The sequence below is a fragment of the Aedes albopictus genome, chromosome 3, assembly GCF_035046485.1.
Source record: "Aedes albopictus strain Foshan chromosome 3, AalbF5, whole genome shotgun sequence".
NCBI lineage: Eukaryota > Metazoa > Arthropoda > Insecta > Diptera > Culicidae > Aedes > Aedes albopictus.
The window spans coordinates 43,281,429-43,303,582 of record NC_085138.1 but is presented as its reverse complement, the minus strand read 5'-3'; the positions used below and the strand labels follow the sequence as shown (position 1 = coordinate 43,303,582).

General features: G+C 44.3%; 1 protein-coding gene across 6 annotated transcripts in view; it reads right to left on the bottom strand.

The window, feature by feature from the left end:
• Positions 1-22,154, bottom strand: part of LOC109431761 (FERM, ARHGEF and pleckstrin domain-containing protein 2-like) — a 201,926-nt gene that overhangs the window by 12,244 nt on the left and 167,528 nt on the right. For 3 of the 6 annotated variants that reach the window (XM_029868959.2, XM_062861296.1, XM_062861297.1), the window contains one exon: positions 8,353-22,098. In XM_029868959.2, the coding sequence (XP_029724819.2) occupies positions 10,379-22,098 (11,720 nt within the window). In that variant the 3' untranslated portion in view covers positions 8,353-10,378. Of the gene's footprint in view, positions 1-1,636; positions 2,125-8,352; positions 22,099-22,154 lie in introns of those variants that run through there. The other 3 variants (XM_062861298.1, XM_062861300.1, XM_062861299.1) reach the window with 3 other exon arrangements.

The window sequence follows — 22,154 nt, the reverse complement described above, 5'->3', positions numbered from 1 at the left end:
GCCAAAGACGCCAAGTTTGTAACTCCGTTACTTTTCAAGATACGTTACGTTCTTTATCATCAGCCCCTTGAAAAGGGTTTTTGCGCAATAAGTTTAGAAGAATTGATTCTACATTTTTCTGATGTTCTACAAAGTTATAGATAGTGGTAAAACACATAACTTTGCCGAACACGACATCCCGTTAATTTCAAAAATAAAATAGTTATAACGGTTTTTGTAGTTTTTTGGACCATATTTCAAGCATATATAACCTAGCTATAGGCAATTATATGCAAATTTCTTTTTAAGCATGTGAATATATAAGTAATTGCCTCTCTTAGAAAGTCAAAACCATCAAACTGTAAGAGACTGTAAGATGGTTTTTGTATTGAAACTTTCAACCATCTATGTTACTTTTATATGGGATTTATTCATATCTTCAACATATTTTTTTGAGAGTTCATGACAGTTTGCATTTTTATTGTTATTGTAAGTGTGTGAATATATAGAAAGGATTGTGGTGCATTCTGGAGCATTCATGAAGTACGTTACATGAAAACTTACCATCTACTTCAATTTTCTGGCTAACTGACTGTGCTGCACGTAGTCCACGAAAAGAACGCATTAAGTGTTACTTTTTTTTGTCAAATCACGATTAAACAGCACCTTACTGTAAAGTACAATGAGATTTATTATTAGCTATAACTATTGTAGACATGTACTAGAGGGAGCGTTCACAAAATATGTCACGAACAAGTTTAGAATTTGAGAAAAAAAAAATGGTACTTCGTTCGATCTTTTCGTGGACTACATGCAGCACTGTGAGTTAGTAAGAAAATATAAGTAGATGGTAAGTTTTCGTGTAACGTACTTCATAAATGCTCCAGAATGCACCACAGTCCATTCTATATATTCACACACACGTACAATAGCAATAAAAATGCGAATTGCCACGAACTGTCAAATACACATGTTGAAGATATGAATAAATCCCATATAAAAGTAACATAGATGGTTGAAAGTTTCTGTTCAAAAACCATCTTACAGTCTCTTACAGTTTGATGGTTTTGGCTTTTTAAGAAAGGCAATTACTGGTATATTCACATGCGTAAAAGGAAATTTGCATATAACTGCCTATAGCTAGGATATATATGCTTGAAATATGGTCCAAAAAACTATAAAAACCGTTATAACTATTTTATTTTTGAAATTAGCGGGATGTCGTGTTCGGCAAAGTTATGTGTTTTACAATTATCTATAACTCTGTAGAACATCAGAAAAATGTAGAATCAATCCTTCGAAAGGTATTGCACAAAAACCCTTTTCAAGGGGCTGATGATAAAGAACGTAACGTATCTTGAAAAGTAACGGAGTTACAAACTTGGCGTCTTTAGCAAAGTTGCTCCAAATAACATTTTCTACAACTTTTGTGAAGACACCAACCGTGTATCTTGAAAAATGCAAAAAATAAATTTTCTATCTCACTTTTAGGGTGATTGATCATTTTTAACAATAGTTCGAAAGAAGCTCCTTATTATAGCGAAAAACTTTCTCAAAGACACCATGACACTAAACGTCATAGTTAAAAAGTTATTAATTAAGCGCGCTAAAATGACGAAATCAGCCACTGTGCTGTGGAGTAAAAACTTTAACTCACCGTGTTGAGCACATCCAAGTCCTTTTTGTAGGTCCTCTCGGTCATCAGCAGTTCCTTCGCCAGGAAGTACGCCCGATCCGTTGGCCATTTCTTCTTTTTGATCTCCTCGTCGATGGATCTCAGCGTGCCGGATCCTCCGTTGACTCCGTTCCCTCCGATCATGGTGGCATGCGTCGGTACCGTCGGTTGATTCTGATAGTGATGCACATTGTTGTTGTTGTTATTGTTATTGTTGATCACATTCTCGTCGACCGTATGCAGCCCCCCATTTCCGGCGGTTCCATTATTGTTGAACCCGTTTCGGGCCCTCGCTTCGGCACTGCTCAGATCGTACGTCCCGGTTTCACTGGTCCGCGACAAGGAATTGTTGTTGGACCGATCCGAGGCGCCTAGGCCGGGAACTAAATCGTACCGATTTGGCGACTGGACGATTTCACTGCGCCGGTCTAAGGAGACGTTGCCGTTGATTCCGTGGTACTCGTCCGTCGCTGCAATATGTGTGTGTGGGTGTGGAGGGGTTGTGTGTTGGATTGCATGCACGTGGTGTAGAGGATGATGATGATGATCAGGAGAAACCAAACGGAACAGAACCGGTAAACGGAAAACAGAAAACAAAGATTGGAAATTAACTAAACAGTTATTGTTTGTTTCTGGAAGACATGCAAAATTATAATGAAATTTTATCGAAATGGTGAAAACAATAGAACGATGTTTGAGGAAACTAAACGAGATGCACAGTAACAATGCATCAAAATTATAGAATTGTTATTGCAACTATGATTAAAAGGTTCACATAAAAAGTATGTCATTTTACTAAATCATCCTAATACACGAGATTGAATTCTTTGTGTCTGCTGTGGACAGGCTCTTAGTTGACTAAGCTGAGAAGAAGATTTTTTTCCCAGTTGGGATAAAGTAGTAAATTCAGTAGAAAGAAACGAGTTATGATAGAACATGGTCTTCCGACGAAACTGATTAGACTGTTTCGGTAGATAGGGCAAAGCTCTCCTAAATCCGACAAAATTCTACTTTTTATCAGCTCAATGCACTAGTTTTCACGTGAACATGTCTAAATTAGATTTCATTGATTTTGAGAGGCCTTATCCCCTCAACAACGTCACAAGCCTGGAGAAATCCCCGGATGAATTCTTGAAGGAATCTCTGAAGGAATTCCTGGGGATTCCCTCTGGGGAAATCCTCCAGGAGTTTCCATCTGCGAAATTCCTCCAGTAGCTGCCTTCTGGACAATTCCCCCAAAAATTCCCAAAGAATGTCTCTAGGAGTTCCTGAAGAATTCCTGAAGAATCTAAGGGAATTCCTTCATGAGATCATTGGGAATATGAACCTTCTCTGGAACTCCTCCACGAGTTTCCAGGCAATTCCTCCAGCAGGCTCTTGGATATTTCTCCAGGCAATTCCTCTAGGTTTTCCACGGAAATTCCTCAAAAAACTATTCGGTAATACCTCCAGGAGATCCTTGGAAATTTATCCAGGAGTTTCTCGATAATTCCTATAGAAGTACCCAAAAATCTCCATTAGGTTGTTGTGAATTCCTCTAGAAGTTCCTCGGAAAGTCATCCAGAAGTTCCCTGGGAATTCCTGACGGAGTTTTTCGAGGATTCTTCCGTTAGTTACCTGGAAATTCCTCCAGGGGTGTTTCGGGAGTTCGTCAAGAATTCTTCCAGTAGTTGCTAGGGAATTCTCCAGGAATTCTTCCAGAAGTTTTTCGAGAGTTTCTCCAGGAGTACGCTGAGATATACAGAAATCTCCCAAAATGTTCCGGAAAGTTCCACAAAAGTTCCCTCAAAATATCTCCAGAACCTTCTCTGGAATTCCTCCACGAGTTTCCAGGTAATTCCTCTAGCAGGCTATTGGATATTTCTCCAGGAATTCCTCCAGGACTTTCCAGGGAATTCTTAGAGAGAATTCCAAGCAATTGCTCCAGGTTTTCCACGGAAATTCCTTTAAAAAAAGTATTCGGTAATACCTCCAGGAGATCCTTGGAAATTCCAGAAGTTTCTCGATAGTCCCTATAGAAGTTCCCAAAAATCTCCATTAGGTTGTTGTGAATTCCTCTAGGAGTTCCGCGGAAATTCCTCCAAGAGTTTCCCGAGAATTCTTCCAGGAGCTCCTCGGAAGGCCATCCAGAAGTTCCCTGGGAATTCTTGAAGGAATTCTTCCAGGAGCTCCTAGGGAATTCCCCAGGAATTCTTCCAGAAGTTTCTCGGGAAATGTTCCAGGAGATCCGATTCGAAGATTCTTCCAGGAATTCCTCTGGAGATTCCTCCAGAAACATCCCCAGGAATTTTACGGAGATCCCGTCAGGAATTCCTCCGGAGTGTTCCCCAGGAATTCCTTCGAGGATTCCTCCAGGAATAACTTCGGGGATTCCTCTAGGACTTCCTTCAGGGGTTCCACTAGGAATTTCTTCGAGGATTCCTCCAGGAATCTCTTCGAGGATTCTTGCAGGAATCCCTTCGGGGATTCCTCCAGGAACTCCTCCGCACATTCCTCCAGAATTCCTCTGAGGATTCCTCCAGGAATTCATCTGAAAATTACTCCAGGAATTCCCTGGGAATTCCTACAGTATTTCCTCACCGCAAATTTTCAGGAACTCTTCTAGGAGTTTTTCTGGAACTCCTGCAGGAATTCTCCGAAAATTCCCCCTGGAAATTTCCCAGGAATTCCTCCGGAGATTCCTCCAGGAATTTTACGGATATTCCTTTAGGAATTCTTCCGAAATTTCCTGCAGGAAATCCTTCGGGGATTCCTCAAGGAATTCCATCGGTGATTCCTCCAGGAATTTGCTCGGATATTCCTCCAGGAATTTCCTCGGATATTCCTCCAGGAATTCCTTCGGGTACTCCTCCAGAGGATGCCTCCAGGAATTCCTCCGGGGATTCTTCCAGGAATTCCTTCTGGGATTTTTCCAGAAATTCCTCCGTGGATTCCTCCAGGAATTTCTCCTGGAGGAATTTCCAAGGTACTCCTTAAGAAATACCGAAGGAACTTGACTTGGAAGAATTACTGAGGAACTCCTGGAGGAATTTCCGAAAAACTCGTGGAGAAATTCCTTAGAAACTCAAGGATGAATTCCAAACGAACTCCTGAAGAAATTCCCCAAAAAACTTCTACCGGATTTCCTTAGCAACTTCTGGAGGAAATTCTAAGAAACTCCTGTGAGAATTCTCGAGCAACTTTGGAAGGAGCTCTCGAGGAACTCCTGGAGGAATTCTTGACGAACTCCAGAAGAAATACCCAAGAAACTCCTGGATTTCTTATAAACTCATGAAGGAATTCTTCTGGAGGATCCTTAGAAACTCCTTGAGGAACTCCCGAAGAACATGGAGAAATTTCCGATGAACTTCTTGAAGAATTTCCAAGGAACTTCTGGAAGAATTCCCAAAAAAAAAAGCATCCGGAGGTTCCCCCAGGAATGTTACGGATATTCCTTTAGGAATTCCTCCGGAATTTCCTGCAGGAATTCCTTCGGGAGTTCCTCAAGGAATTCCTTCGGAGACTCCTCCAGAGGATTATTTCGGGATTTCCGCAAAGGATTCCTCCAGGAATTCCTCCGGGGATTCCTTCATAAATTCTTTCGGGGATTCCTCCAGGAGTTCTCTGGGGATTCCACCAGGAATTCCTTCCGGGATTTTTTTCCAGCAATTCCTCCGTGGATTCCTCCAGGAATTCCTCCGGGGATTAACTCCAGGAGGAATTTCCAAGGTACTCCTAAAGGAATCCCAAAGGAACTTAACTTGGAAGAATTTCTGAGGAACTCTTGGAAGAATTACCGAAAAACTCTTGGAGGAATTTCTTAGAAACTCAAGGAGGAATTCCCGATGAACTCCTGAAGAAATTCTCTAAAAATCCTACAGGATTTCCTTAGCAACTTCTGGAGGAAATTCTAAGAAACTCCTGAAGCTCGAGAAACTCATGGGAGAATTCTCGAGCATCTCTGGAAGGAACTCCTGGAGGAATTCTTGACGATCTCCAGAAGAAATACCCAAGAAACACCTGGACGACTTCCTTACAAATTCCTGAAGGAATTCCCCAGGAACTTCTGGAGGATCCTTAGAAACTCCTTGAGGAGCTTCCCAAGAATTCCCAAAAAAAGCTCCTGGAGGAATTCCTTGGAATTTCCTGCAGGTATTCGTGAGAAACTGGAGAAATTCCTTAGATACTCCTGGAGTATTTTTTGTGGATTTCCTGGAGCATTCCCGAAGGAACTCCTGGAGGATTGTAACGTTTCTAGAAGGTGTCAAGTTTGGTCATTTTGTTTTTGGTGAGTCAAAACAGCCGTTCGAATAACCCCTGAGGATTTGTCTCAGCGAAGTCGGACAAATTAACAGACTGGTGATCTCTCGCGTGCGAGAGTGGCGCTAAAGCCACCGAAAGTTTACAAAAAACCTCGGTTGAGTTCTTGAACGGTTACAGGATTTCCCAAGAAACTTTTAGAAGATCATTAGAAACATCTGGAAGAATTCTCGAGGAACTCCAGGAGGGATTCACGAAGAACTTGGAGAAATTTCCGATGAACTTCCTTAAGTATTCCCGAAAAAGTTCTGGAGGAATTCCTTAGATACTCCTGGAAGATTTTTTCAGGAACTACTGAATCACTACTTGAGGAACTCCAGCAGAAATTCTCGATTAACTTCTGGAGGAATTCCCGAAGAACTACTGGAGGATTTCCCGAGAAACTCCTGGAAATATTCCTGAGGAAGTCCTGGAGGAATTCCCGAGGACGCCAGGAGGAATTCATGAGAAACTGGAGGAATTCCTTAGATACTTCTGGAGTATTTATTTTCAGGATTTCCTGGAGCATTTCCGATGGAACTCCTGGAGGATTTCCCAAGAAACTTCTGGAAGAATTCCTGAGGAACTCCAGGTGGGATTCACGAAGAACTTAGAGAAATTTCCGATGAACTTCCTTAAGTATTCCCGAAAAAGTCCCGAAGGAATTCCTTAGATAATCCTGGAAGATTTTTTCAGGAACTACTGGATCACTACTTGAGGTACTCCTGGAGGAATTTCCGAAGCACTACTGGAGGATTTCCCGAGGAACTCCTGGAAATATTCCCGAGGACTGCAGGAGGATTTCCCGAGGAACTCCTGGAAATATTCCTAAGTAAGTCCTGGAGGAATTTCCGAGGACTCCGGGAGGAATTCATGAGAAACAGGAATCTTAGATACTCCTGGAGTGTTTTTTCAGGATTTCCCGGAGCATTTCCGATGGAACTCCTGGAGGATTTCCCAGGACACTTTTAGAGCATCATTAAAAACATCTGGAAGAATTCTTGAGGAACTCCAGGAGGAATTCACGAAAAATTTGGAGAAATTTCCGAGGAACTTCTTAAGGGTTCCCGAAAAAGTCCTAGAGGAATTCCTTAGATACTCCTGGAGTATTTTTTCTGGATTTCCAGGAGCATTTCCGATGGAACTCCTGGAGGATTTCCCAACTAACTTTTAGAGGATCATAACAAACATCTGGAAGAATTTCTGAGGAACTCCAGAAGGAATTCACGAAGAACTTGGAGAAATTTTCGATGAATTTCGGAAAAATTTCCGAGGAACTTCCTTAAGACTTCCCGAAAAAGTCCTGGAGGAATTCTTGAGAACTCCTGAAAGAATTCCCGAAAAAGTCCTAGAGGAATTTCTTAGATACTCCTGGAGGATTTTCCCAGGAACTACTGGATCACTACTCGAGGAACTCCAGGAGAAATTCGCTATTACTGGAACTACTGGAGAATTTCCCGAGGAACTCCTGGAAATATTCCTGAGGAAGCCCTGGAGGAATTCCTGACGACTACTGGAGGGATTCCCGAGTTACTACTGGAGGATTTCCCGAGGAACTTCTGGAAAAATTCCTGAGGAACTCTTGGGGAAATACCCGAGGACTCCTGTGGGAATTCCAGAGAATCTTCTGGAGGAATTTACGAGGAGTCCCTGGAAGAATTTCTCAGGAGCTTTTGGACGAATTTCTAAGAAGCTTTTGGAGGAATTTCCGGGGAACTCCTGGAGTAATTTCCGATAAACTCATGGAGGAATTTCTGAGGAACTCCTCAGATACACGATACAAGGAAATACAAGAATCAACTTTTCTGAAACTTGATGGAACTTCAACAATAAAGTGGAACGAGCTCACCAGTTTATTATTTCAACATGCAGTGGTAGTGATTACTTAAAATTTTGAAATTGAAGTCAAATAACAGTAAGCCGAATTGGTCGAATCTGGAGAATACAGATTATCAAACACTATACTAGAGTATTTAAAAAAAAAAACAAAAACAAAAAATAAAAATATCATATCTCCAAACAAGAAGAAAAAATATCGGAGAAAGCCAAAACGTGGCGACGAACCAATAAACAGGAACAGTTATGTAAAACATCTGATAAATTGAACACTGAACTGAGCAGTAAAACTTGCAACACTTATTTAACTTATCAATATCAGTAACAAAAACGTAGCCAATTAAAACAAAGTTTTTAAATTTTTCCGAAATATTTTAAAGTTTCCAAACTTGCTATTTATTACCAATATTTGTTTGTTTTATGTTATCATTACTCTTTTGCCACGTGTGGATGAACCGTTCGTGAATTCGGCTTTTGTTGTTGCTGTTGTTTTGGCTGTTTTTGGCCTTTGCTTTTCGTTTTTCGACACTCGGTCATATGATTTTGGCAACTATGGGTTGGACAGCTGTTTGGATTTCTCTTTGTAGTTTGACAGACATTGGATCATGTTCTATGTTTGGAACTGCGTACTTGGGTTACCGCTGCTAGTTACTGCTACTTAGTTAGTAATTGTTCTCGGTTGGCTTTTGTTGTGGCTTGAGAGTCGAATTTAAAAGGTGATAGAAAGAGATGAATTGGTGATACATTTCTTCGCTTGGTTTGGCATTTAGTCATTCTTTTTTTCTGCAACATAGAAATTCCACACAAATCAATCATTTTTTGAATTCTTCGATTACTATTCAGCTACTCTGAACTATAGAATCTTATTGGCTTGCATACGTGTCTTTTCAGTTTCAGTTATTTTGCAATATATTTGGATCCTTTGTTTCCAATAAACAACATTACTATAATAAACTATATCGTTTAGTACTTTATCTGTTTCAAATGGATAATTTTAATGGATATATTACTTATCGATATCACTCGATTAAATAATCTCAAAAGACAAAAATTCGTTATAAAATATCTTATATCTTTATTTGCTTGCTTAAACTGTAATGTAAACTTTACTCGTACGATGGTATTTATTAATCAAAAATGTTCTAGTATCGATAAAATTGCTGTCAATAAATTCGAACGAATTGAACTGTAGAAAAAACATTTCAGATTGACCAAACAGGTTTCAGGTTAAAGGTACACCGGAAGAAGTGGTTAGACCATCACAAAATTTCCATGGAAACAGAAACACCTATCGCGTAGGCTTGCTTTGATTAAATTTGGCTTGACAGTTACGATTTGACACACAGTTATCACTTTTCCGGAAAGCAATGTAAGTGATTTCCTTGCTATGCACTTTTTGTTTATTTCCTATCGATATAACCTTCTTGAGACAACCAATTAACAAACAGTTCGATATATTACGCGTTTCGTCCTGTACGAGCATGGTCGAGGTTTTGAAGCTATAGAGTCATCTGAATTGAATTACAAATACCGGTTGGTTCACTTAACAACAATCACAACTATAGACATTTTGAGACGTCCTTTCTTTTTCCGTCAACACCCATTTCGATACCCTTCTTAATCGCAATCATTTGGTTTTCATGCGTCACGTTTTTCTAGGTAAAGTATCTAAAATCTTTTTCTAAATGTATTTCTTACTTCTTTTTAAATGTATTTTAGGTGAGAATATAACAATTGTTTAGCATGCTTTTGTTGGAATACTTTACCTATACTATACTAATTACTAATGTAGAATACTCGCTCTGACAGTAGGCGAGGAGTGAAGTGTAGATAATGCACGGTTTACTGGGATCAACATTACTTAAATAAAATAATAGCCGTGCACTAATGTCAAAATGAAACATGCACCAATTGCTACTATCAACTAAATTTCAATTTGAAATTAAATTCACACACAATTAACTGACTGGTGGCATAAACTAAACGCTAAACGGTACAAAACTTACACTAGGGCGGTGGTATTTGTGAGCTTGTAGAGTCAAAGCCCATAGCCAATTTGATACTTAACAATACAATTTTCTGGTTCTGAATTTGAACAAAACGCACCCATCTCAGAAGTAGAGCTGCTTGAATCATAAACAACCCAAAAAGGCATAAAAATGAGCTACATTCAAGGTTCTGCTAAACCTGCGGTTATTTTTACAATTTACTCTATATAATAAATGCTTCTTCTTACTTGAGACTAGGTTTACAGTTTATGTATAATGTTGTTAAACTTTGATTAGACTGAAGTAACAGCTAGAATATATGTATATAATCATATCATCCATCGATAACTGCTTATCCGTATTTGCATATTAAAATCTTCAACCCATCATCTAACGACATATAGCTTGAGTATTTAGTGTTTAAAACGACCCTCGTAATATAGATACCGGACACCCGACGACGGTTAGTATAAAATCTCACTAATAGATGTCGCTGTGCATCCAGGTTAGGCTCTTCTCACACATCGTTGACTGTGCAGCGACATCTGCTTCGTTCGTTTGCTCCGCACGTTTTTTTGGTATCGATTTATACTTTACTCAGTCTTCGCTCAAACCCTCACACTTAGATGGCGTTGTCTTCCATCTCGTTATCTTCCTCCTCCTGCTCCTCTTGTTCTTCGTCAAACATCGGAGGTGGCAATGCTTTGAGGTCGAATCCCAAACTACCTTCTGCGCTTTTGTCCGATTCCGGATAGCTCGGCACGCTTCCACTGCCGTGTTCCTTCTCTACGTACCGTCTTCGATCGTGTTCCATACGGCGGGCATACGAACACGCAGAAGACGATTCGTTTTCATAGTCGGACAAAAAGTCCGGGTACGGTATTTCGACGTTCTTCTGATAGCGAGCACCACCGATCAATGCATGCTGATAGGCGGCTGCGAAGCTGTCCTCGCTTGAGTAACACACGTCGTCGGATAGGCCTGCCTTCGTCTCCGAACAACTGCCACTCTCCGGAGTGTACTGTACTCCGGCGTACTCCGTGTCCACTTCATCGCGCTTGACCTGTCGTTTCCTTTGTCTAAGCGGTTTCACCGGTGGCGAGGGCGTATCCGACTTGTATAAGTTGGGATTCGTGATGTGACCTAGTCGGTCGTATCTTGGAAATCCCATTTCGTCCACGTTCTCCGTCATGTCCAAGCCTTCAAACTTGTTGGAGTACGACGCACTCGGATACACCCCTCCACCGTTCTTGCTATCCCGTTCGTCTTCCACGCGGTATGTTTCATCTTCGTAGTCTTCAGGCAACTGTTCTAGCTCTTCTTCAAAGTCCGGATAACGATGGTACTGATGCTCGATAACATCCGAGCTGCCAGACTCGATTTCCGGAAAGTATCCTTCGGAACACTCCGAACTCTCCTGATGTTCCAGAGGTCGGTTATCAAGACGAGTCTTCTTCAAGGGAACCGTACGTTTCTTCCGATAACCTCGAGAACGAAGCTTGGGATCTTGTTGCCGTAGATCTAGAGAACTGTCCGTATCGTTGCCACTGGGAGGACTCTTGGGAGCCATACTCCGAGGCAACGAAGTCTTACGAGGAGGTTTTTGTACCGGCGGTTGTGTCATTGGTTGTATCGGCGGCGATTCAGAGCTCAGACTGCTGGAATAATACGGCGAACAGCGGATCAACTTCTCCGGTCGAGGAAACATTGGAGAAGAGTTGTCCGTGCTAGCTGTAGCTTCACTACTGTGAGTAGTCGTGGTCGACGAGCTGCCCATGTTTTCTTCAACGATTTTGTTCAGATCGGAAGAAACCAGGTGCTCGTGGAATGATTGGCTGTGTCGCATTTTTGAGGATTTGTACTCGCGGATTTGTGACTTTGACAGGGTCTTGTCGTCGTAGCTGTGATGCTTGGCAAGTGGCTTCTCGACCATGGGTACTGAAGCATTACTGGGTAGAGAATCGCCTCGGGGCGGTTTCTGCGGAGGAGTAAAGGTTGTAAATTCTTGGCTTTGGTATCGTTCGGCATGTTTGTCCTGTTGACTGTAGAGCTTTTCACTGAAAGGTTCAGATTCAGAGATATCCTGGCTTACGTAACGTTGGGACATCAACTCTAGCGTTCGACGCTTGTTTGTGGAATGCCCAGGCCCAGGATCAATGTTGGATGGAAGAGATGGCAAATCTTCCAAGGATAACCCTGATGCCAGTGGTAAAGGTTGTTGCTGAATTGGAAGTGGTTGGGCAACTGATTTTTTGGGAGACTTCTCGATCATATCTACTATTTTGGGTGGGATTCTTAAAGGCCTTTCTATAGTTTTTGGAATAAGATCCGGAGGAGGTGGCTTTGCAACTACTTGCGAACTACACACATCGGAGGCTGTAACTGTTTTCAATTTTGGCTTGCCATGAACTGTTGGTAGGGTATTCTTCTCGTCCAAAGCTGGTTTCTTAATCACTTTCGGTGGCTTCAGCGGCACGTATTGAAACGTAGTTCTGGTCATTGGTCTATCACCTCTAGCTTCAATATGTTTCAAGGCATCGGCCTGTGCTATCAGTGTATTGCTACTACTTGTTGACCACTCCGTAATAGTCTGGGCCATTTCTGTTAACGTTAGTGTGGTATCATCGCTTTTAGTTCCGGACGAGAACTTATCCGTATCCGTAGAGTTACTGAATGGTTCATACTTGGGTCCATCCGAAATATTCTCCAACGAAAATCGCTTATTATTGCTGCTCGATAAACTTCCACTCTTCTCATCCAACGACTCCGTAGACTTATGAATCGAACTAACGCTACTCTTAGTATGACCGGATTTCTCGCTCTTAGCATTCCTAGAATGATCTGACACCGCCGACAGACTGTCCGATCCGGATAGGTTCGCATACTGCCTAACTGTGTTGGTACCAGTGGACCACTCAGAGATGCTAAGACCAATTGAAGTATCCTCCGAATGTGAACTGTGGGTACACCGTTTCTGCTGTAAACCCATTTTAACTGTGCCATCGAGATCGGTTCCGAAGGAACTGGTTTCCTCTTCCGAATGGCTGCTATGACTACACTTCTTGCATGATTCGTTGCTTAGACGTCGAGGTTCCAAGTTACGTCGCACCGTATCTTCCATGTAAGTTCCACATGAAGTCGACAGTAGATCGTCGATGGAAGTATCCGAGTTGTTCGAACTTCGCGAAAACTTTTGCTGAACCGTGAAGTCCGATAGAGGTTTACTATCGTCAGGGGATATTTCGATCTTGACCGTTCCTGGACCAAACACCTCATCATTCAAGAAGAAGTCATCGTCCGTGATGGGACTCAAGTTCTGCGGAGATTTCGTTGGTTGCGATATAATGACTTTGTCAGGGCTCGAATCCTTCCCCAACCCTTGGTTCGTGAAAGACTTCTGACTAGAACAGGCATCGAAGGTCGTGCGTAGACAACTCGTTGGACCTAGAGCGCTACTCAGGCAAGTATTCGTTTCATGACCTTCGTAGGTCACAGGTTCATTCGTTGTTGAAATAAGGTAGGCCGTATTTTCATAAGGAACAACCATTGATAGCGAAGGGGGTCCTTTGGCGTTCGATACGTTTGCAAGACTATAGTCCCGTTTTGGAGGTTCTGGAGCCTCATCGGGTACTTCAGCATAGTCCGGATCGGAGTCTTCGTCTCCGGTGGGTTCAGTATACGATTCGACCATCACCTGGGTAGGATGTTGAGCTTCACAAACGCGGAATGTTTGAACATTTTCCACAATTGGAGTATCCAGCATGCTCGACGGAGGCGTAGGCCAATGATCTGACTCCTGCGATTGACCTGTAGCAGCTGACCCTGCCCATTGCTGTCGAGGATAAGGTTTATCCGGATAGGGTGGAATAAAGTTGGGGTCATACCTCTCAATCGGAGTATTGTCGTAAGGTATCTCCGGCAAAGGCCAATCTTCTGAGTCTTGACTTCCACCGGCAGACATGCATTGCAAAATGGGTTTTACTTCCTCTTTGGGCCTTTTGTCGGATACTTGTGACACAGTGAATCGACCATTTTTAACGACGTTGTTCTGATAAATCTCCGACAACCGTTCAGCTGCGGCAGAATCACACGGAATGTCCGGCATTTCGGCAGACGTCCGACGATCAGCATCGGATATGTACGCTGGATTCGAGTTGGAATGCAAGTCAGAGCTGAGACTTGCCTGATGTTCACTCGAAATTGCCGACTCGTCATGAACACTCAAATCTTCAAGGCTGGACTTTTCCGCTTCGTTGTCTTCTGCACTGGATTTTTCCGAATTAGTGCTTCGCTCAGAAATCCTGGAGAGCGTCCGACCAATGGTGAACCCTGTTCCGTAGTTCAGAATATCTACCGGATTCATAGCGATACCCAGAGAAGACGTCATCTCCGGGTATCCAAAGGTTGCCGGAAAGTCGTTAAGTTCGTCCTGGAAGTCCGAATCACTCTCCTTTTGCTCATCTGGCGAGGATTCTTTCTGCTCGGGAGGAGCAACCCGTTGTAATTCAATTGTTTCAGTAGCTATATCGAAACTCTCGTAACTCTCCTGATCCGGCGGAAGCCAATTCTCTTCAACACTGGAGCTTCCTGAGCTTTCAATGGGGAATGGTTTCCACGTCGAGATGGCTTCCTTTTGTCCTAGGTCACCTTTCCGTTGAGCCGCTCCCAAAGAACCAGAGCTGCTTTCTGTTTCAAACGATCCCATAGATCCCTTCGACTCGAGACTCGATTTTGATTCTAGGGAACTTCTGTCTCCGTTGGCGCTCAGAAGCTTCAATGTTCCAGTCTTCAATTCAGCAGTTGTCTGCTGTTGTTGTTTCTCATTCGGTTGAGCTGTTCGACAGACCTTCTTATGCATCAAGGTAGTGCGAACAGGTTTAACTACCTTTGGCTTTTGAGTGGTGCCGTTGTCGGAGCTGGATTCACTTTCTTCTCGTTGTAAAATTCTAGCGATACGATCTTCCACAGTATCAACGTCTAGTTCTGATCCAGATCCAAGATCTACGGGACATTGTTTTTCCAACGTGGGTGAAAATTTTTTGGTAGGGGTCTTGACTTCTTCTGTTTCTTCCATCTTTAGCATTGCGTCCCTCAATTCGTTGCATTTGATGTGATCCATCGAGTCCATATCTTGTGATATTCCTAGAGGCCTTGCAATCGAACAGCTCACACTGGATTCCTCATCCAATGAACCTTTTCCACGAGGAGTACTGGAATCTTGTCGAACGGGACTATTTTCGTTCTCACGACTCGATCCCGTGTCCGAACTACGGGAGCGTTCTATCGAAAGTCGCAAGAAGTCTCCTCTGCGTTCTGATGCTTGTTTTCCCTCAGTTTCATCAGGCATGGGTTTGGGCTCTTCTTTTGTTGGGGATTTATCTTTCTTTTTCTTTTCCGGAATCTGTGGCAACGGTCGATCGAAAGATTTTTCAGAAACAATTTTCTTAGTCTGTATGACGGTAATATCCGAGGTCGAAACTTCTGATTCTGGCATGGTAATATCCCTAATGTCTTCGAACGTTGCTTGGCTTTCAATTTTTCGTCCACCTGTTAAATCTTCAATTTCCTGCTGACCTGTTCCATCAGTTCCTGTGTATTCCTCACTACCAATTGTAACCCAAGACGTCGTTTCGTCACTTCGGCTTCTCTCCAAGTTGAGTTTCCCCATGATCTCCTTCTTATCTGGACGTTTCACTATCTCCTCCTCATCTTCCAGTTCCTCCTCGATAGATGGCTCTTCGTATTCAATTGTTGGGACACGACACGGCAAATAGCAATCCTTCTGGTCTCTGATTTCGCTTACTTCTGTCAATGACTCCTCACTTCCCACTTTGGATGGTTTACGATCATCGTTATCTGTCAGTGTACTGGTCGAATCGAAAGTCTTTTCCTCCGAACGCCTCTTCATGAGATCCAGTGTTCGTCGCTCCGAAATAATATCCTGCATGTCCAGTTCTCCGGTAAATTCTTCCGGTTGCGACTGAGAACGGCGTTCAATAGCTGGAGCTTTATCCTTTCCGTTGCCCAAGTTAGCGTCCAGACTTTTACCCTTATCGAAACGTGAACGATCCTCCGACTTGCTATCGCTGTCTGTAGATCTTCTACCTCGTTTCTTCTCCGGTTCTGGTTCAACCTTCGAACGGTGTACATCCACTTTTACAACCTCCTGTCTTCTCGTATGGGTTTGACCTTCCGAATCTGGTGAAGTAGTATCCACGTAGTTGTCTATGTAGTTCTGATCGAGACTTCGTGTCTTGTACTCAATATCCAAGTACTGCGGCTCCGTTTTCTTCTCCAAGCTTTTAGACTTTCCTTCCATTTTCTTATGCACAACTGAGCCTTCGATTTGTTGTTTCAGTTCCTGGCTCTTCGACAGTTTCGTAGGGGATTTCAATACAATACTACTGCTATCGTCGGCATTTCCGTGTTCCGAACGATCCGAGTGGTCATCGAACGACTTGCCACGGTCATCAAAGCTACGACTGGCCTTATCCAGTTTTTCTACGCTCTTCTGATCCTCAAAACTACGACTAATCTTTGCTAACGAACTGTCCAGCTTTCGAGGGGCCTTGGCAATGAACACAAGATCCTCAGGTTTAGATTTCACTTCTGCGTCAATGATGATCTTATCACCTTCAGTTTTCACCGATATCTTATCTTCCGGAGCTGGAAATTGAGGCAACTGATCTTTAACCGGACTCAAGAGATTGATGGTTTGTTTCATGGCGGACTCATAGAGCTTCTGTTGGCGTTCCTTACGTCGTGCTCGTTCCAACTCACTTTCCTCGATCGACTTCTTTTCTTTGCTGCCCAACCGTTTTAGCTCCATTTTCTCCAGGGATTTTGATTTCTCCTTACCGTTTGATTTTTTCCCTAACGTTTCTTGACTCTTAGTACGGAGAATGTCGTTAGGAGAAGTTTTCTTCACTTCGTCTGAAGCCCGTCGTTTCGGTTGCGGTATTTTCTCCGATCCTTTGGGACTAGTTGATTTGCACTTCTGTTTGATCGCCGTCTGACCTCCTGTCGGGGTTTGTGTACCGCTGTCAGTTTTCTGTCGAGCCTTGCCAGTGCTCTCGACACTGCTTGCACGGCTGATTGCTGGTGACGTTTTGAGTGAGCTGTTTCCCGAACTGAATGGCTCAAACTTGTATCTGGGGATCTCAAGAATCAGTTGGTCTCCACTTTTCAGTTTAGTTTTTGTTTTACGCTTCTCCTTTATCTTAACTCCCTGTAGTTCTATCTTTTCTATATACTTGAGCCTATCCAGCAGCTCTAACTCGTCGTCGTCTATTTGAACCATCTTTACCTCTTCATCGATGGTAGACGTTTGTCGTGATGCTTTCTTATCGGTGACAACAATCGCATCGGCACACGAATGTACTGATTCGTCCTGTTCTTCTTCAATTACCTGCTCCTTCTTTTGTAGAGGTTTTACTTCCAAGACTTCCGCTTCCTCGTCATAGCCCACAGTGTCATCTTTCGATGAAAATGCATTCATCGGCGGAAGTTTGTGCAAGGAAATAACAGGGGTGTCCAAGCTTTTGGCTCGACGACCCGATGTTGGCGAATCTTGAGTGGCCTTCTGTCTTTGAAGTGAGGCAAAAGCTGATCCCTCGCTGAGATTGAGGCGAGCATGAGCGAACAAAATGGGCGCGTGACCTTTCGATCGCATCACGATCGATGAGTCAATCATTTCTTCGATCAGCTTCGTACGAGATGGAGACAGTTTGGACTCGCCCTTCGGTACGGGCAAAGCTTGAAGGTCTTCTTTGAACTTTCTACCCACGTCTTTCTTCAAGGTTTTCATGAACCCCATGTTGTCTTCTCGGGCGGTTTCGTACACTTCATCGTCGGTGCGGTGAATTTCGTTGGTTTCGACAATAGGCGATGGGATCTTCTCCATCATATGGTATGCTTTGGTAGATTCCTCTTTCTTAGCTTCATCCTCCGAGCTGGGAATCGAGAATGAGCGTTCCGAGATTCTCCGGAGCTCTGTACTGGTCATCTGGTGAGCGTTGAGGTTCGATCCCGTATTGTATCGACTTTCAAGTTCAGCAAGCTTCCTGCATTGTGGTGGGGAACCCTCAATCTCCGTGGAACTCATAGTCTGGCCACGAGCCCAAGCATTCGAGGCCATCTTGCTGGATTCATGTTTCAAGATTGGTTCGATCTCCTTTCTCGACTGTGGCGGTGAAAACTCCAACTTAGTTGGCATGGCTTCCGCCGAGCCAAACACGTCGTCCGAGTCGAGGCTTTCGTCGTCAGACGAAAAGGACGTGATTCGGGTCTTGGCGTTTTTCTTGCCTTTGCCAGGCTTCGTCTTCACCGGAGCCATTCGAGGTTTGGCGACTCGTTTCGGGACAGTCAACTCTATGTTCTTCTTCTCGATCAGATACGGAAGTTCGACTGGTTTTGGCTCAAGTTTCTTATGTTGATTACTATCCGTGCGAGAGCTCGTTGCCGAATCACTCTCAATCTGGCTGAGCTTGTTGCTCAGCTGCTCCAGCAGGAGGGGATCCATTTTCTTGGTGATGTCGCGTTTCGGGCTAGTGAGCTGGATAGTTTGCGATGACTTGTCTACCTCGAGCGTTACGGGATCAACTTTCGAAAGGTCGATGTTTTGCGTGAACAGAAAACCTTGTCCGCCGTCACCCGGTTCTATTTCGTAGTCATCTTGGACACGCAGAGTGTTTTCCTTCTGAGTCGCAGCATCTCGGATTTCAATCTTGGGGGACTTTGGAGACTTGGGAGATTTGGGGCTTTTGGGTGACTTGGGACTCTTCGGTTTCGGATATCGATGCTGCTTCTCCTGTGACGGAGATGGAGCGGTTCCGTTCATTACGTGGCGTTTGTGCAGGACATACGGAATGTCATCCTTCAGTACCTTGTGCGTTCTTCGATCATACTCTTTGAAGAAGCTTTTCGGTACTTCGAACCCATTCAAGGGTAGCTCAACGGTTGGAATATTCATATCGTATGTTTGGGGTATTTCAAAATGACTACCATGGGACTTGCACAGCGGTGGAGCACTGGGGATCTGCTTGTAGAGATATTCCTCTTCACTGGAATCCGCTGGAGTCAGATCAATGGACTTTTGGTGCATGAGTGTATGCCGCCGCGAATTTGGTCCTAGGCGAGGCCGATTTGCCAACGAGTTGGGGTCCGATTTGGTTCTTTCGACCGTCGCGTGAGTGTAGGTGAGGACTCCCGGGATGGGCGTGTCCATGATCAGTTTCGGGTTGTATTCTTCGAAGTGAGTCTTTGCCATCAGCTCTTCCTTGCGGGTTTGCTTTGGAAGGGCGTGCGGAGATTCGATCTTTTGCTTATCGAACTCGGACAATAGCTCCGGAGTGAGTGGGTAATCCGGACTTGTTTTGGCTTTGGTTTCCACCAAAATGGCCGTAGTGGGCGTCTCGTCGTTCATACTGCTCGTCAGAGATTCTATTTTCTCTTTGTCGAAGCTGAATATGTTTTCGCTGTCGGACTTCTTGCGGAACGCTCGGGTACGATCATTCCTTTGGATGTCGGTGCTGCTCTGGCTGATGGTCGTCGGTAGGCCTTCGATCTCTTCCGGCCAGATGTGAGTCGCCTTCGGAGGTTGCTTCTCAATTGGTTTTGGCATCGCTTGAGGCAGTACCGGTTCGGGTGATTTGTAGGCGGAGTAGCTTCGCGCGTTGCGATCGAGTTCGACGTTTTGCAGAGAGATGGAAGTTACGTGGGAGGTCGCTTTGACCGGAGGCTTTGATTGAGCGCTGGGGAACGTTGACGAATAGATTTGATTATCGTAGAAGCCAGATGAGGCGGCGCCTTTGGCGGGTATTCCTACTTCACCGGGAATGTGTTCGTGAGAATGCACCTTGGGTCGTGAATAAATCTCATCCGATTCCAGATCTTCTAGCTCGATCGGTTGTTCATTGGCGTCGTAGTAGTCGCTCTTGGAATCCTGGCTGGAATTCCGCGAACTACTGTCGAATCGTTTGCTAAGGTATTTAGCTTTCTTACTGGTCGTTGTGGGCATTTCGTAGTTCTTGGTGAGCAGTATGTCCATTCCGAAGGAGTCTCGAGAATCTTGACTGGAAGTGCGCGAGTTGAATCCGGAGCCGGACTTACTCTTCAACGTTTCTCGAGACTTCTTATTGCTGTCGGTGTGGTAGACGCTGTCTTTGGACTTCTTACTGGAGTCGCTGCTCTTCGATAGTTTGGGATCATAGCATTCGCTACGCGATTCTGGACTGGACGTCCTCGATCCCAGCGATTTCTTGATTTGTTTGTAGAAATTACCATCTGATTTGACGCAGAGCTTCTCTTTAGGGAGATCTCTGGGGTCTTCCATCATGAAGATATCCTCCATGTCGTCAATGTCCGCAGTGCTTTTGGACTTACTCTCCAAGCTGCTTCGGTACTTAGCAAATCGTGATAAGTGATGCGAGTGATGTTCTGAATAGCTCTCATCATCAGTTGGAATGTAGTTGCCCGAGTCAAGTGAGCACGATCGTGTATGCGGCTCCGATTGAGCGTTCACCTTGTAGTAGATATCGTCATCGGATTTCTCCAGTAGCTCGTAGCTGTCGTGAGAAATGTCATCCTGGGATCCGTACTCGAAATTCGAGTAGTACTGTCCTTGATGGCGTTTGTAGCTGTTATGATCGATGGTATTGTAGGTCGTACCTGGATAACTGGAGGAGTATACCTTCCCCTCGGTGGCCAAGAATTCCTGACTGACAACCATGGAGTGATTTTTCTGAACGTACATCGAGTGCCGCGAGTCGTCATACCGTGTGACGGGGCTGTCGATACGATCGGACGTGAGGAATTCCCGCTCTAGCAGTGTGAAGTCGGGCCTTTCTCCACCGTAATTGTAGTCGTACAGCTCTTTGCACGAGGTACTTCGCTGCCAGTCGTCTCTCCCAACGCCATTCACCGTGTTTGGATAGCCTTGGATGTAGTCTTCGTCGTAGTCGTCTTGGTCATCGTAGCCGGCTTTGTATTGAACGGTGGAGTAGAGGTTTGCATTGGATAGCTCATACTCTAGCCGTTCGGAGGAAGTCTTTTTGCTGTTCATCCCGTCGTCGGCTTTCTGTAGGAGGGATGAGTAGTGGAGATAGTCGCTGGTGACTTTGGAGGAATTCGGGAGGTTGTTCAGCGAGTGATGACCAACAAAGTGGCTATCAGTGCCACCTCCGCTATAGGAAGAGTCTAGGGAATCGATTTTAGACAGTTCGGAATTTCGAGGAAGGGATTGAGAGGTTCTTGGATGGATTGGGGGAGGATGGGATGAAGAGTAGCGTTCGTCATCGTCGGTGAGTCCATTTTTGTGCGTTATGGTCGTGGCTAGCGAGTGCGAGTTTGGCGAATGGGAGTAGTGCGGTTGGCTATGACTGAAGTAGTCCGACGTGTCGGAATACCTGTTGCCGCCATAATAGTCGTCAAAATGGGTTGAAGATCTTGGATACAGTTCACCGTTGGCCATGTTTAAATGGCCCGAGCTGGAGGCGTTTACATTAGTACTTATATTGGTATGGCTATTGTAATTTCTAATGCTATCGTCTATGAACTCATCACTAAAGTGTTTACCGGTTAGATGCGTAGTGGTAGTTTGTATTGGTTGTGATTGTTGTTGCTGCTGCAGAATTTGTAGGTGTTGTTTATTGGTTTTGCTTTTACGATTGACCGTAGCGTAGAGGTCGTCACTGACGACGGTATTGCTTTTAACATTGGGAATCGAAACATTGGATGCGGCCGGAATGCTTCCTCCACCGGTTGTCATGGCTCTGATTTGGGTGGCCGTAGCGTAGCGGATGTCGATTTCATCTTCATCTTCATCGTCATCTACGTACGTTTGGCGGATAGCATTCTCGTCGATGACCTCATCCATGATTTCGTCTTCGTCTTCCGGAGCACTAACGTTCCCATTCATGAGAGCAGCGTTACCGACAGAAACCTGTCCGGTACGTTGCTTGCGACGGTAGAGATCGTTAATGTCCGAGTAGATAATGTTATCGGCAATATCGTCCGACAGGTCGGTTCCGGTACTGACCGACTTAGACATCGAATAGGTACTCGTATTGTTATAACGGACTAGTGTGGCATTGTGGGATTGAGAGCTGCTGGCTCCCGGCTGAGGCTGGATTGCCGAAGAGCGTCTGGTGCGAATGTCCGCTGGCGACAAAACACTCTCCCGGCTGGTGGAGGAGACCGTTGTCTCCCCCATAGAACTGCTGCGATCCCCCGGTTGGCCCAGTGGCCCTGCTGAGGCCCGACGCTGCTGCGGCTGCGTGGTATATTTGTGGCTGCGATGAATGTAACTGGGGGACATAGTGGCATAGTGGTGGTGGCTCAGACCTAAACATCGCGCAGACCCGGCCCGTACGATCAATACAAAAGGTACACGCACAGGA